This window comes from Pyrus communis, chromosome 5 (genome assembly GCF_963583255.1).
Source record: "Pyrus communis chromosome 5, drPyrComm1.1, whole genome shotgun sequence".
Lineage (NCBI taxonomy): Eukaryota > Viridiplantae > Streptophyta > Magnoliopsida > Rosales > Rosaceae > Pyrus > Pyrus communis.
The window spans coordinates 22,424,860-22,442,100 of NC_084807.1; the positions used below are offsets into that span (position 1 = coordinate 22,424,860).

A 17,241-nucleotide genomic window follows, 5' to 3' on the forward strand; every position below is an offset into this window, starting at 1 on the left:
TTGAAAGAAACCAGTCAGGGAAGGAGGTAGTGTAAACACCTGAGCTGAAGCTCTACACACTTTCCTGAAGAACCGTGAAAAATCGCGTTTTAACTACAAGAAATCACAATGAAGAAAAGCGGGTAACAAACAAGATTGCAAGATCGATGTAGGATGGAATCAATTGCTAAGGAAAGATAGTGGATTAGAGGTGGAAGGAAGTGGATAATGGAAGTAGGGGCTAAGCACAGTAAAAGCAGATGCAGAAGAGGTTGGAGGAAAGGGACGATTGAACCAAAAGACAGGGGAAAAAAAAGCTGCAAGAGAAGAAAAGAAAAAGGAAAAAGAAAAAGAAAGAGAAGAGCATTGCCACCAACCCTAGCCATAGCTAGGGCCGGCAACAAGGAAGAGAAAGACAAGAAGGGAGGGCACTCACACAATGGTGGGAAGACTCTCACAACGAGAGAAACACTCTCACCAAACAGAGAGAAAATGAAAAAAAACGTAGAAATGGTCTCTCTCAACTTTAACGTAATTGGAACAATGAGTTTTCAACTAAAAATTCATGATTATTGGTCCCTTAACTCATCAAAACGTGTATCTATGATCATTTTTATCAACCCCATCAGAATTCCATCAAAATGAGTCACGTTGAAAGGATTATTGCAACAATTGGGTTAAAGTTGAGGGATCTTTGATTCTATTGGGTTAAAATTGAGGGACCATTTCTCTATTTGGGTTAAAGTTGAAGGACCATTGCTACAATTTTTCTCATTTGTTTTTTCATATTTGCCTCTTGATTCAGCCTTACATACATGTCACATGACTTATTTTGATGGACGTTCTAATAGAGTTGAGGAAAAAGACCATAGTTGCACGTTTTGATGAGTTAAGGGACCAATGATTACAGATTTTTAGTCTAGGGACCATTATTTCAATTGGGTTAAAATTGAGGGACAATTGTCTTTCACTTTTTACTTACTTGCAAAATTATAGTCGGCTACATGTACAAAAATAACTTAATTAATGCTCGTATCAAACAACGATCGTCTGCGAGCATAATGACTTCTTACATACAAAGAATAAAGCTTTTTTTTTTTTTTTTAATTTTTTTTTTACAAGATTGAATTTTCTTTTGGTTTAAATTTTAAAGAAACACTAGTCGCTTGGTATCTTCGATTAAAGAGAGGTTTTATCATGACACATGGTTAGGATAACGAACTCTTTATGCACAAAAATTCAAATCTACTTTCTCGTGGATAAGAATAGTAAATAATATTGTATTGTTACAAACAAAAAGAATGTTAATATTTAAATTTTATCTATGTAGTATGAGTAAAGTTGTACAATAATTCATGTAATTCAAGTTGTCATGATGTAACTACTTGTAACATCCCACATCGTCCAGGGGAGTGATCCTTATATGTATATTTCCATCTTTATCTAGCACGAGGCCTTCTGGGAGCTCACTGGCTTCGGGTTTTGTAGGAACTTCGAAGTTAAGCGAGAAGGGGGCTAGAGCAATCCCATGATGGGTGACCCACTGGGAAGTTGCTCGTGAGTTCCCAAAAACAAAATCGTGAGGAAATGGTAAGCCCAAAACGGACAATATCGTGCTACGGTGGTGGAGCGAGCCCGGGAAGTGATCCGCCCTGGGCCGGGATGTGACACTACTAGCCTTCATGCACGTGCGTGAGCGCATGCAAAAGACATTTTTTTAAATCATGGCATGCTACACGTGACTTAACACTTTTTAAATGTATTTATATGCTTAAATTAAAAAAAGGAAAGGCAAATATTTGAAGGAAATGAATAATCTTAGATCATACTAGAAGAAATCTCTCATAAACCAATTAAAACAGCTGAATCCACATAATAAAATCGACTTCTATTGAATATATATTAAAAATAAAGAAAATAATATTTAATAAACAACTGATTGAATCACATTATTCTAGCTCATTGTGAGGCTAAGCCCACCCTCTCCTCCTTAATATAGATAATATCGTTTGTTCAAAAAAAAAAAAATCATTTGACAACTAATTTAATCACATTATTATCCGCTTGCGAAAAACCTTTTTTATAACCAGCATTACACGCCTCTTAAGATGTTTTGAACGTGTTTAAAAATAGAGAAAATAATATTTAATGAACAACTAATTGAATCACATTTTTTATAGTCTATTGTGAGGTACTAATTATTAAAAAAAAAAAATTGTACAAAAAAAAATTAATTATTAAAAAAACTATTAAAATGATGAAAATACCCTTGCCACATTTGATGCATTATTTTGAATTGCTTTTGAAGTTTTTTGTTTGAGAGGAATTTTTGTCTAATTTTTTTGGTGAAGCTTGTGACACCAAAAAACACTGTTCATTGAACCTTGGCTTTATATAGAGAGATAGTAGCTTATTAGTTACCAATTCAAAGATACTGTGTCAATGATTGACTTAATTCAATACTTTTTACATAGAACAAGCATGTGAGGCACATTTGAAAGTCTAAATCTTTTCTTCCCCAAAAGAAAAAGTCTAAATCTTTTTTCATATAAGTCGCTCATGTGCGGTTTTGTCTCGAAAAGTTAACAAATTATTGTGTACGAATTGCAACAAATAGTAAAGTGTGATGATAAATCATGAACACCGAAATATTAAGATAAAAAATCCTAGTTTGTAATTTTATTTTTGTACTAAGTAGTTTGAAAAATCAACAGCTAGATTCATATAAAAATTTAATGAACTTTACAACAGTTAAATCTTATATAAAACTCAAAGTAATGTTACGCTTACTATATATTTGTATCATCTATGTAATAGAAGTAGGATCCACAACACATTATGATCTCATATCTATTAGAGGGATAATATAAATATATAATAAGAGTAGCATTTTTGAAGCTCATATCACTAATTAAGATGTAGCACTATAACTGGACCAAAAATTCTACTTTTACTACATATTTGCATCATCATTTCAATTATCTCTAATAGAGATGGGAGCTACATGTGTTAGTAAACTCTACCTTATAAAGATAGTAAAAATGATGATACAAATATATTGTAAGTGTAACATTACTCTAACTGGACCTATGGTTTGACCTGAAGCTAATAATGGGTTATGAATGGCAAGGGCTATAGATGCTTAACGCACTTGCAGAGTGGCGAATGTGTATGAGTCCATGACTTAAGAGGATAAGTGAATTTATTTCACACAAAGCAAAAAGTTAAAATATTTACCACTTAATACTACGGTTTAGTAGTATTCCTCTTCATTTGTAAGTGAGATGTCTTAGGTTCGATTTTCGTCAAAGATAAATTTGAATCTCATTATTGTTAGCCTATTACGAGGCGAAATCTATTTTCTTTTAATGTAGATAATATCGTTTATTAAAAAAAAAATAGAATATTTGGATACTCATATTTGAAGTGACTAAGGAAGCTTCACAGGCATTAGTAATAGTTGAGTTTGATTAATCAGTTTTGGCTTTTGCTAGACATTTTTCCATGGAATTTTTGGGTTTGTGGGTCTTTCATTTCCACACTTGTCTATTGCTTGTACGAGAGGCTCCTTTCTCGAACTTTTATGCATACTTTAATTTTTCTGCAATAGTTCAAATTATATGTCCTGACGAAAAATGAGCAGTCATGATTAAAACGAGGATTTTTATTTTTTTATTTTTTTATTAATCTAATAAATAAAAAGCCAAACTACTAGATTATTGAAGATAAACACCATCCGCTTGTGAAAGCTCTTCAAGAGGTCATTTTACAATGTACTGGTACATCATTATGGTAGTATTATGTGTCAATGAAATTTTTGTCCATGTGTCCTTATTTTATTGGCATATGATACTATGTGGCGGTCTTGTGCTATGTAAGTTGTTCTTCAACAATGATATTTTAAGAAAATTTTATTATGTTTAAGTATATCTTATGTACTAGAAGTTTTGACAATATAACTTATACATAGAAAGCTTAATAAAAAGTTTGATGACTAAAAATTTCGATGTATAAAGAATCCAAAAGTATACTAGAATTAGAAATCTTGACTGCTTAGGTGCGCTGCATTTTAACACCGTTCGATCAACCATGGACGCTTGAGATTAGATTGAGAGAGAAAAAATTTCACGTAGAAACGGGTTAAATGATACCATGACTTTTAGGTTTAAAAAAAATCAAAGGGAAATATAGTGTTGCAATTTGATGCATTTCTACTTCCATATGGATTTTTGTCAAATGTGGTGCGTGACAAGCAAAAATTCTCGACATTTTACTCCACTAGGATGAGAGTGTTGAGCTTTTTGAGATAAACAAGAAGCTGCACAAACGTATGTAGTTTTGTTGGTAATAGTGTATGTTGATAGAATAATTGTTTTTAAGTACTCTAGTCGCAATAGATGACTAGAGTACATTATAAAAAGGGCTAGTGAATTTTGGTGGTGCCAATTTGCGACATAACATGCTGTTTCAGAGGGTTATTTATATTAAATTCAAGAGTTTTGGCATTATTTGAGCAATTTTCCCAAAACCAAAATTAGGGTGTAAGTCACAAAGTCTTAAGTGTCTTTAAAATCCTAAAAGAACACAAACCAAAAGAATATTCATTTAGAAATGATGATGTTGAAGATTTCTTCACATCTTTATTAGAGGATTGGTTGATCGAGCTTCCTAAACCTCAGAGACCGGATGAGCTTCCTAAACTTCAGAGACCGGATGAGGGGGCTCAAGTAAGTGAGAGCATTCATCCCGCTGTGTGCAAGTCAAGTGCTGTGGAAACAGCTAAAGTAACGGAGTTGCATCACTCTCGTGCAAAATAAGAATTTACATCTCAATCAATTAGATAAACAACAGAAAATTCCACAATTTGTTAACTGAAATTTTAGGGTCACCCACAAAGGTGCAACCCTTCAAAAATAAGCGTATGCCACTTGTGGCGACAAGCACACGGTATTCTTTAGTAAAAGGCGAAAGAATAGTTCGCTTTGTATTCGACGCATGGCTCCGTGGGTTTGACATCCGGATGCTGCTATCTTTTATACCCCTGGGCTAGCTGTTTCTTTTCCACTAGGCGGTGTGGGACTTACCAAAACCCATACCAGCGTTTCAGCCCCTACTCTTTGATGCCCAATGGCACCAAACCATCTTCCATGAGCAGATGACTTGTGCGATGACATACTTTAGATTTCTACTCTTTTGAACAATTTCCTACATCTTTCAAGCAACTAAAGCTCCATGAGTAAATTTCCAATTCCACCATGAAGAACCCATATTCCCAACCGAAACTCTTAATGGTTGAAGAAACCAATTTCAAGATTTTTTTACTGTATTCTGGAGTTTTGAATCCTTAAATCCTTAGTTAAAGATACAACTACAAAATCTAAACGGTTAAAAACTATCGAATATATGATACTCCAGAGTACTGTAGAATTTTCGACCATTTCCAATTCTCGACCATGACCATAACTCTTAGTTTGGTAGTTACCTTTGTCAATGTCTTGCCTTATATGAAATTAGCCTTTGGCTTCTTATGAGAACAGTGTCATTCCCCGATGTTCACAAACTATGTGTTCTACTAGTAGGTGTCATCAATTTTAGATCTCAGTTCTCCAAAGCTTGTTAATCATATAGTGGCTCTTTGCTTTTACGTTTTTTTTTTGTTTTTAATCCATAACATGTTTGTACAAAAAATTTATGACACATGAAGTCGCATTAATATATATATATATATATATTTTTTTTTGGAGAGAAAAGTAATTTCATACCAACACAAGATAATTACAAGAGAAGAGGCGCAACAACAATATGCATAGTCAAAATATGGCCCACCAAAGGAAACAAAAAGAAAAGCCCAAAAACAGACTTTTGAGCCCAACACAGAAAAAACATTGGAAGAACCTAGCAGCTTGTAACCAGTGCCACCTCCGGACCGTTGCTTTCTAGCCATTTGAAACCAGAGTCTCCTGCAATCAATAGAAATCAAAACATGCAGAGCCCCAAAAAAGGCTGAAAGGAAGACTCCGAACTCCTTCGATGAGCACCACATCATTTACCACCGCACATTGAAAGAAACCAATCAGGGAAGGAGGTAGTGTAAACACCTGAGTTGAAGCTCTACACACTTTCCCGAAGAACCATGAAAAATCGCTTTTTAACTACAAGAAATCGCAATGAAGAAAAGCGGGTAACAAACAAGATTGCGAGATCGATGTAGGATGGAATCGATTGCTAAGGAAAGGGAGTGGATTAGAGGTGGAAGAAAGTGGATAATGGAAGTAGGGGCTAAGCACAATAAAAGCATATGCAGAATAGGTTGGAGGAAAGGGACGATTAAACCAAAAGACAAGGGAAAAAGAAGCTGCAAGAGAAGAAAAGAAAAAGGAAAAAGAAAAAGAAAGAGAAAAGGATTGCCACCAACCCTAGCCATAGCTAGGGCCTGCAACAAGGAGGAGAAAAACAAGAAGGGAGGATTTTCACAATGAGAGACGTTCTAATAGAGTTGAGGAACGTGTATTTATGATCATTTTCGTCAATCCCTTAACTCATCAAAACGTGTATTTATGATCATTTTCGTCAATCCCATCAAAATTTCATCAAAATGAGTCATGTTGGAAGGATTATTGCAACAATTGGGTTAAAGTTGAGGGATCTTTGATCTTATTGGGTTAAAATTGAAGGATCATTTCTCTATTTGGGTTAAAGTTGAGGGACCATTGCTACAATTTTTTTCATTTGGTTTTTCATATTTGCCTCTTGATTCAGCCTTACATGCATGACACATGATTTATTTTGATAGACGTTCTAATAGAGTTGAGGAAAAAGACCATAGTTGCGCGTTTTAACGAGTTAAGGGACCAATGGTTACAGATTTTTAGTCTAGGAACCATTATTTCAATTGGGTTAAAATTGAGGGACAATTGCTACAATTTTTTTTCACTTTTTACTTGCAAAATTATAGTCAACTACATGTACAAAAATAACTTAATTAATACTAGTATCAAACAACGATCGTCTGCGAGAACAATGACTTCTTACATACAAAGAATCAAGTTTTTTTATTTTATTTTTTAAAGATTGAATTTTCTTTTGGTTTAAATTTTAAAGAAACACTAGTCACTTGGTATCTCCGATTAAAGAGAGGTTTTATCATGACACTTGGTTAGGATAACGAACTCTTTATGCACAAAAATTCAAATCTGCTTTCTCGTGAATAAGAATAGTAAATAATATTGCATTGTTACAAACAAAAAGAATGTTAATATTTAAATTTTAGGGTAAAAGACTGTTTACTACTCTCATGTTTCGTGGTTTTCAACATTTAGTGCATCAAGTTTTTTTCGTCCCAGAGTCATACCTAAAGTGTAAATTTTGGGACAATCTTAATACATCCGTTAGTCAAACTGTTAAGTCTCTCGTTAACTGTGACGTGACGCCCATGTGAACAATGAATGGACACCACGTGTCATCCACGTGGAAATTAAAAATAAATTATTTATAAAATAAAAAATATATATATAATAAAATAAAATAAAATAAAAAATAAATAAATTAAAAAACCTTCATCTACCCCAAATCCCACCCAATCCCACCCGTGCCCACCCTCCCATCACCTACCTCTTCGTCTTCCCCGCACCTTCTCCCTCCCTTCCCTATTCTGCAACCCCACTCCTTCCCTCCCTTCTTTCTTCTACACCTGCACCACCACCCTCCCTTCTCTACTCTGCAACCCATACCCACCCTCCCTCCACACCCAACCCTTCTCCCCCCGTGCCCTCAACCCAGAACAAGAACCTAGAAGAAGAAGAAGGAAAAAAAAAAACCCAGTTCGTCATTTCTAGATTAATGGAGATCTACCACAGAATCAGTCCAAAAATAATCTCAAACTCAAACTCCCCATCTCAAAGTATTTTCGAAATTCACCCACACTGAAAATCCCAAAATATATGGAGTTCATGGTTTGGGTTTGCGTTCGCGGTAGCAGGGCGGGGGAGGGGACGAATTGGGTTTGGGCTGTTTTTTTTTTTTTTTCTTCTTCTTCCTTCATTCTTCTTCTTCTTTTGTAGATTCGGTTTTTCTCTTTTTTTTTTCTTCTTTTTCTCCTGGGTTGGGGACCGCCGGCGGAGGGGAAGGCTTCTTCCTCCTTCTTTTTCTTCTTCTGGGTTGCAGATTCGGTTTTTCTTCTTCTTCTTCGGTTTTTTTTTTCTTCCTCCTTCTTCGGTTTTTCCTTTTTTTTTTTTTTTTTTTTTTTTTTTTTTTTTTTTGGGTTCTTCTCCTCCTCCTCCTCCTTCTTCTTCTTCTTCTTCTTCTTCTTAGGGTTTTTTTTTTTAATTTTTAATTTTTTATGTTCTTCCTTCTTCTTTGGTTTTTTTTTATTTTTATTCTTCCTCCGTCTTCTTCTTCATCTTCAGTGGGTTGGGGGCGGGGAGAGAAGGGAAGGGTTTTTTTATTTTTATTTTTTTTTAATTTAATTAATTATTTTAATATTTTTAATGACACGTGGTGCCCAGTCATTGTCCACATGGGAGCCATGTCATCACTTAACGGGAGAATTAACAGTTTGACTAATGGATGTATAAGACTGTCCCAAAATTAATACTTTAGGTATGACTCTGGGACGAAAAAAACTTGATGTACTAAATGTTGAAAACCACGAAATATGAGGGTAGTAAACAGTCATTTACCCTAAATTTTATCTATGTAGTTTGAGTAAAGTTGTACAATAATTCATGTAATTCAAGTTGTCATGATGTAACTACTAGCCTTCTTGCACGCATGTGAGCGCATGCAGAAGATATTTTTTTGAATCATGGCATGCTACACGTGACTTACACTTTTTAAATGTATTTATATGCTTAAATTGACAAAAAGAAAGACAAATATTTGAAGGAAATGAATAATCTTAGATCATACTAGAAGAAACCCCTCATAAACCAATTAAAGCAGTTGAATCCACATAATAAAATCGACCTCTATTGAATTTATATTAAGAATAAAGAAAATAATATTTAATAAACAACTGATTGAATCACATTATTCTAGCTCATTGTGAGGCTAAACTCACCTCCTTCCCCTTAGTGTAGATAATATCGTTTGTTCAAAAGAAAAAAAAACAATCATTTAACAACTAATTTAATCACATTATTATCAGAATGTGAAAAACTTTTTTTATAACCGGCATTACACACCTCTTAAGATGTTTTGAACGTGTTTAAAAATAGAGAAAATAATATTTAATGAACAACTGATTGATTCACATTATTTCTAGTCTATTGTGAGGTACTAATTATTAAAAAAAATTGTACAAAAAAATTAATTATTAAAAAAACACTATTAAAATGATGAAAATACCTCTGTCACATTTGATGCATTATTTTGGATTGCTTTTGAAGTTTTTTGTTTGAAAGGTGTTTTTGTCTAATTTTTTTGATGAAGTTTGTGACACCAAAAAACACTGTTTATTGGACCTTGGCTTTATATAGAAAGATAGTAGCTTATTAGTTACCAATTCAAAGATACTGTCAATGATTGACTTAATTCAATACTTTTTACATAGAACGAGCATGTGAGGCACATTTGAAATTCTAAATCTTTTCTTCCCCAAAAGAAAAAGTCTAAATCTTTTTTCATATAAGTCGCTCATGTGCGGTTTTGTCTCGAAAAGTTAACAAACTATTGTGTACGAATTGCAACAAATAGTAAAGTGTGATGATAAATCATGAACACCGAAATATTAAGATGAAAAATCCTAGTTTGTAATTTTATTTTGGTACTAAGTAATCTGAAAAATCAACAGCTAGATTCATATAAAAATTTAATGAATCTTTACAACAATTAAATCTTATATAAAACTCAAAAGTCACTACGCTTACTGTATATTTGTATTATCTATGTAATAGAAGTATGATTCACCAACACATTACGATCTCATATCTATTAGAGGGATGATATAAATATATAATAAGAGTAGCATTTTTGAATCTCATATCATTGATTAAGATGTAGCACTATAACCGGACCAAAAATTCTACTTTTACTACAAATTTGCACCATCATTTCAATTATCTCTAATAGAGATGGGAGCCACATGTGTTAGTGAGCTCTACCTTATAATGATAATAAAAATGATGATACAAATATATTGTAAGTGCAACATTACTCTAACTGGACCTATGGTTTGATCTGAAGCTAATAATGGGTTATGAATGGCAAAGGGCTTTAGATGCTTAACGCACTTGCAGAGTGGCAAATGTGTATGGGTCCATGACTTAAGAGGATATGTGAATTTATTTCACACAAAGCAAAAAGTTAAAATATTTACCACTTAATACTACGGTTTAGTAGTATTCTTTTTCACTTGCAAGTAAGAGGTCTTAGGTTCGATTTTCGTGAAAGATAAATTTGAACCACATTATTACTAGTCCATTATGAAGCGAAGTTCATTCTCCTTTAACATAGATAATATCATTTATTAAAAACAAATTAGAATATTTGGATGTTAATATTTGAAGTGACTAAGGAAGCTTCACAGGCATTAGTAATAGTTGAGTTTGATTAATAGTTTGGACAAGGATTGTCCGCCCTTCCACATCCGGTGCCCTTCCGTGCCCTCCTGTTTGTGTGGTTACGGTTAAACCACGTCAACATTTTATATTACTATTCATTTTTGTCTTATTATCTCTATAAAAAAAATAATATAAAATGTTGACGTGGCTTAACCGTGACCACACAAAACAGGAGGGCACGGGAGGTCACCGAAAGTAGGAGGGCAGACAATCATTGTCCAATCAATTTTTTGGCTTTTGCTAGACATTTTTTCATGGAATTTTTGGTTTGTGGGTCTTTCATTTCCACACTTGTCTATTGCTTGTACGAGAGGCTCCTTTCTCGAACTTATATGCATACTTTAATTTTTCTACAATAGTTCAAATTATATGTTCTTACAAAAAATGAGCAGTCATGATTAAAATGAGGAAATATTATTTTCTTTTTTTTATTAATACAATAAATAAAAAGCCAAACTACTAGATTATTGAAGATAAACCCTATCCGCTTGTGAAAGCTCTTCAAGAGGTAATTTTACAATGTACTGGTACACCACTATGGTAGTGTTATGTGTCAATGAAATTTTTGTCCATGTGTTCTTATTTCATTGGCCCATGACACTATGTGGCGGTCCTGTGCTATGCAAGTTGTTCTTCAACGATGATATTTTATGAAAATTTTATTATGTTTAAGTATATCTTATGTACTGGAAGTTTTGACAATATAACTTATTCATAGAAAGATTAATAAAAAGTTTGACGACTAAAAATCTCAATGTATAAAGAATCCAAAAGTATACTAGAATTAGAAATCTTGACTACTTAGGTGCGCTGCGTTTTAACACCGTTCGATCAACCATGGACGCTTGAGATTAGATTGAGAAAGAAAAAATTTCACATAGAAACGGGTTAAATGATACTATGACTTTTAGGTTTAAAAAAAAATCAAAGGGAAATATAGTGTTGCAATTGGACGCATTTCAACTTCCATATGGATTTTTGTCAAATGTGGTGCTAGACAAGCAAAAATTCTCGACATTTTACTCTACTAGGATGAGAGTGTTGAGCTTTTTGAGATAAACAAGAAGCTGCACAAACATATGTAGTTTTGTTGGTAATAGTGTATGTCGATAGAAGAATTGTTTTTGAGTACTCTAGTCGCAATAGATGACTAGAGTACATTATAAAAAGGGCTAGTGAATTTTGGTGGTGCCAATTTGCGACATAACATGATGTTTCAGATGATTATTTATATTAAATTCAAGAGTTTTGGCATTATTTGAGCAATTTTCCCAAAACCAAAATTAGGGTGTAAGTCACAAAGTCTTAAGTGTCTTTAAAACCTAAAAGAACACAAACCAAAAGAATATTCATTTAGAAATGATGATGTTGAAGATTTCTTCAAATCTTTATTAGAGGAAGGGTTGATCGAGCTTCCTAAACCTCAGAGACCGGATGAGGTGGGACGAGTATGGGGCTCAAGTAAGTGAGAGCATTCATCCCGCTGAGTGTAAGTCAAGTGTCGTGGAGACAGCTAAAGTAACGGAGTTTCATCACTCTCGTGCAAAATAAGAATTTACATATCAATCAATTAGATAAAACAATAGAAAATTCCACAATTTGTTAACTGAAATTTTAGGGTCACCCACAAAGGTGCAACCCTTCAAAAATAAGCGTATGCCACTTGTGACGACGAGCACACGGTATTCTTTAGTAAAAGGCGAAAGAATAGTTCGCTTTGTGCTCGACGAATGGCTCCGTGGTTTTGACATCCGGATGCTGCTGTCTTTTATACCCCCGGGCTAGCTGTTTCTTTTCCACTAGGCGGTGTGGGACTTACCAAAACCCATACCAGCGTTTCAGGCCCCACTCTTTGATGCCCAATGGCACCAAACCATCTTCCACGAGCAGATGACTTGTGCGATGACATTCTTTAGATTTCGACTCTTTTGAACAATTTCCAACATCTTTCAAGCAACTAAAGCTCCATGAGTAAATTTCCAATTCCACCATGAAGAACCCATATTCCCCACCGAAACTCTTAATGGTTGAAGAAACCAATTTCAAGATTTTTTACTGTATTCTGGAGTTTTGAATCTTTAAGTCCTTAGTTAAAAATACAACTACAAAATCTAAATGGTTAAAAACTATCGAATATACAATACTCCAAAGTACTGTAGAATTTTCGACCATTTCCAATTCCCGACCAGGACCATAACTCTTAGTTTGGTAGTTACCTTTGTCAATGTCTTACCTTATATGAAATTAGCCTTTGGCTTCTTATGAGAACAGTGTCATTCCCCGATGTTCACAAACTGTGTGTTCTACTAGTAGGTGTCATCAATTTCAGATCTCAGTTCTCCTTGTTAATCATATAGTGGCTCATTGCTTTTACGTTTTTTTTTGTTTTTAATCCATAACATGTTTGTGCAAAAATTTTACAACACATGAAGTCGCATTAAATTTTTTCTTTTTATACAAGCGATAGTGTGGAAAGTTGCATCATATGCTTGGGTTATTTCTTCTTACAATTTCTCTCAATTTTATGTGTCTTACAATATCTCTCATCGGAATTTAGTTTTTTACTTTTCTTAGCTTTTCGGGACTATAATTTATTTTTTTCAATCTACGAAAGTAAAAAAATTTCCTCAACTTATATGATTTATTCTTCAACTTACGTAATTTATGTGACTGATTCTTTCTAGGGATATCATCTGAGCCAATCAAAGTCAACGGGATTAAAATTTTTTTTATTTATTAACAAACGATATTATCCACACTAAGGGATGAGAGAGTGGGCTAAGCCTCACAATGAGCTAGCAATAATGTGGTTCAAATTCGTTTTTGGCGAGAATCGAACCTAAAATCTCTCACTTGAAGAGGAATACCACTAAACCATAGTACGTGGCAATCAACAAATTTTAACCTTAGCCACACATGGCACTACGCATTTTAGGGCATCTCTACTGAGAGACGCAAAATCCTTTACAATGAAAATTGTACATTTAAGGTTAGCCAGTTAGTTCTATATATAAAATCTCATCTTGACCGGAAAATATAAACAAAATTGCAGTTTTGCATTTATTTTTAATCTTTGGATGTGAGCCCCTCCAAACAAAAAGATAAAATTAAATGGATCCCGAGTTTACATCTCCATGCCAGTTGGTGTACTTATACGTCTTAGGAAAATGTAAAAAGTTTCTTTACATTTCAGATTTGCTTCTCTCTATTAAAAATACTCATACATTATTATTTAGGAGTATCGAATAAAAAGAATCTATACTACAATTTTAAAGGCACCAAAAAGAGAGAGAGCATCGTCGCTGGATCCTATTTGTGAGAATACTGTGGATCTCCTACATCGTACAGTTAGTTTTTGTCAGATAATATTTATATTTAATTTTAAATAAAAATGTTTACAATGATTTCTGACCGCATAATATACGATAAATTAATGTAATTTGAGAATCTCCAAAATCCTTACAAAGAGAATCCAACGAAGATCCTCACTTCCCAAAAAAGTAGTACTCTCATGCCACTTTTTAGTGCAACAAGACAAACATTTATCGGTCAATGGATGATGCAATTTATTTATTTATTTTTTATTTTTAGACCCATGCCAGACTACACATTAGGCCGAAAGAGCTCCGGTGGTAAAAATTATGACACATTGGGCCAAAAGTAATGACATATTGGGCCAAAATACGGCCGAAAGAGCTTCGCTGGTTAAAATTATGACACATTGGGCCAAAATTATGACATATTGGGCAAAATACAGCCGCATGTGAATATAATGACAAATTGGGCCTAAAGAGCGTTGCCGCTTAAAATTATGACACTCGTTGACTTTGCAGCGGCAAAGAAAAGATGATGCAATGGCAGCCTTGATTGACTTTTAAAGTCACAAAAATAATGATTTCAAACTAAAATTGTAAGGGACCTCCACAGAAGTACACCCCTTCAAAAATAAACGTATGCCACTTAAAATGATAAGTACACGATATTCTTTAGTAAAAAGCGAAAAAATAGTTCGTTTTGTGCTCAACGCATGGCTCTGTGAGTTTGGAAGAGGGACGCTGCGTTGGTTGTATACTAGCTACACTGGCTAGAGCTGCTGTTGCTGTCGGTGTGGGACGCCGAGCGTTACCGCACTTTTTTATGACTAATAGGTTCAGTCCAATCCAGCAGTCAACATACAAAAACTTGGACCTCCATTTGATATTGTTGTAGACTTATGAGAATCATACTGTACTTCCAGGTTCAGCTCCTACTTTAGTACCAAACAAAGCCTCAGCCGATTTTCAGATATACTCTCTATTTTACCCCTTTATATTGAGAGACAATTTCCAACTTTTCCGATTCGGTGTCGACAAATTTGCATGTGGCACAATATCTCAATTTGATAGTGTTGAGTTTCAATTCATATCTCTCAGGTTCAAAATTCTCGTTTCCAATTAATTACTATTATAATTTGAAACTCTTCCCTTCACCTTAATAATAATAAAATTAATAATAAAATTAATAATAAAAAAAAAACTTATATGCAATACTTAATTTTATTTAAGTTTTCATTTTTTTTTTTTTTGTCAAAAGTACGACATAGCTCCATGATTAAAATTGCAAGTCCCGAGCCAAGTTTTCATGAAGAAGACATATCCCATGCATTGTTCAATCCCTTAATTTGTTAAAAAAAATGATAAGAAAAATACCTTGTTCAATGAAAAAAAGACGACTAGTCCACACAATATTCGAGTGGAGAAAGCTTCCACACGACAACTTGTATATGAGACATTTTTCAGTGCCGGAACAGGGTTCGGTAATTATTATTAGTGGTTGGCCAAACTGCTACCTAACTATACATCTTAATGAGGCCTACTATATTATACTCCAGCTCTCTTAAACATCTATTTATAAGAGAAAGATATCGTTAAAGCTGCATACATGCAACTGATCATTTGACACTTCCCAATTCTAAACTCTCTCTCTCTCTCTCTCTCTCTCATGGGGATCTTGATGGCAACGTGTTTGCTGGCTCTTTTCTATGGTTTCTCCTGCCTCTGCAAGTTACTTCTCAGAAGGAGAGACCAGGCATGCTATCTGCTGGCCTACGAGTGCCATATGCCACCAGACGACATGAAGCTCAGCGCTGATTCATGCGTGAAAATCGTATCGCGGAACAGGAATCTGGGACTGGAAGAATTCAGGTTTCTCTTGAAAACTATTACCCATTCGGGCATTGGCGAGGAAACTTACTGCGCAAGAAACATCATCCAAGGCCGAGAAGAAACTGCAACCCGAGAAGATGAACTTGCGGAGATGGATGGCATCATCTTTGACGCACTGGATAAGCTTTTCGCTCGGGCTACCTCAATTTCTCCGTCGCAAATCGACATTCTTGTCGTCAATGTGTCGATGTTCTCCCCTGCACCCTCCCTATCTTCACGTATAGTGAATCGTTACAAGATGAGGGACGACATCAAGAGCTTCAACCTCTCGGGAATGGGCTGCAGTGCGAGCCTCATTGCCATTGACGTTGTACAAAACTTGTTCAAGTCACACAAGAATGCGAATGCCATCGTTGTAAGCACGGAATCGTTGGCTCCTCATTGGTATTGCGGGGTAGAAAAATCCATGATGCTCACAAACTGTCTCTTCCGCTCGGGAGGGTGCGCGATGCTGCTCACGAACAACCGAAGCCTAAAGCACCAAGCCAAGCTGAAATTAAATCATTTGGTACGAATGCACACCGGCTCGAACGACGAAGCATATAACTGTTGCATACAGGTAGAAGATGAGAGTGGCAATCGAGGTTTCCGCCTTACCAAATACCTAGTAAAAGCAGCAACTCAGGGTTTTACAAAGAACCTCCAAGTTCTAGCACCAAAAATACTTCCACTAAGAGAAATACTTAGGTATCTGGTGGCCTCTAGGTTTAACAATATTAGAACTAGTATTATAAGCCAAAAGCCAAAAGCAGATGGGGGACTACGGTTGAATCTCAAGACAGGAATAGAGCACTTCTGTATTCACCCTGGTGGAAGAGCAATCATAGATGGGATTGGGAAGAGCTTAGGGCTAAGTGATTATGATGTTGAGCCGTCAAGAATGGCACTTCACCGGTTCGGAAACACATCGGGGGCCGGATTTTGGTACGCTTTGGGATACATGGAGGCAAAGAAGAGGCTTAAGAAGGGGAACAGGATTCTGATGAGTGGATTTGGAGCTGGTTTTAAGTGCAACAATATTGTGTGGGAAGTGATGAAGGACTTGGATGATGTCAATGTGTGGAAAGACTGCATAGATAGTTACCCTAGGGATCTAAACCAAGTCAGTCCGTTCATGGAGAAGTATGGCTGGATACATGATGATGATCTAGGCTTTGTTAGGTTTGACATGTCCCTATTAGTTATTGAGTAATGCTACACTTACAACATTTTTCATATTACATTTGTATCATTTCTCTAATAGAAGTAGGACCCACCAACTCATATGGGTCTCATCTCTTTTAGAAAAATGGTAAAATATTTGGTATGAAAAATGCGGTAAGAATAACATTTTGTTAGTTGTTTGATTTTTCAGCACTTAATAAGTTTGCGTTTTTCTTTTACCTTGTGGAGAAGTGTGGTTGTTTGAAGTTTGTATGAAGTATTTCAAGCCCTGTAGTCTGGATGTATCTCATAAATAAACCCTGATCGATCAGGTGTTCCAGGGCTTTTTTTTTTTT

The 17,241-nt window shown here is 35.0% G+C and overlaps 1 protein-coding gene, 2 non-coding genes and 1 pseudogene across 3 annotated transcripts; 1 reads left to right on the forward strand and 3 right to left on the reverse strand.

Annotated features, from left to right (window-relative positions):
* Positions 1-4,863: 4,863 nt before the first annotated feature.
* On the reverse strand, positions 4,864-4,980 carry LOC137735783 (U5 spliceosomal RNA). The gene has a single exon (XR_011068692.1). It is a non-coding gene; the product is annotated as a U5 spliceosomal RNA (small nuclear RNA).
* A 7,177-nt stretch (positions 4,981-12,157) lies between these two features.
* Positions 12,158-12,274, reverse strand: LOC137735782 (U5 spliceosomal RNA). The gene has a single exon (XR_011068691.1). It is a non-coding gene; the product is annotated as a U5 spliceosomal RNA (small nuclear RNA).
* A 2,189-nt stretch (positions 12,275-14,463) lies between these two features.
* On the reverse strand, positions 14,464-14,571 carry LOC137735787 (U5 spliceosomal RNA; annotated as a pseudogene).
* A 947-nt stretch (positions 14,572-15,518) lies between these two features.
* Positions 15,519-17,221, forward strand: LOC137733167 (3-ketoacyl-CoA synthase 19-like). Its single transcript, XM_068472327.1, has one exon. The coding sequence runs from the start codon at positions 15,519-15,521 to the stop codon at positions 16,932-16,934; it is 1,416 nt and encodes a 471-aa protein (XP_068328428.1). The 3' UTR covers positions 16,935-17,221.
* Positions 17,222-17,241: the final 20 nt, after the last annotated feature.

Coding starts and splice junctions, on each gene's coding strand:
- LOC137733167 (XM_068472327.1), top strand. CDS start 15,519: ATGGGGATCTTGATGGCAACGTGTTTGCTGGCTCTTTTCTATGGTTTC.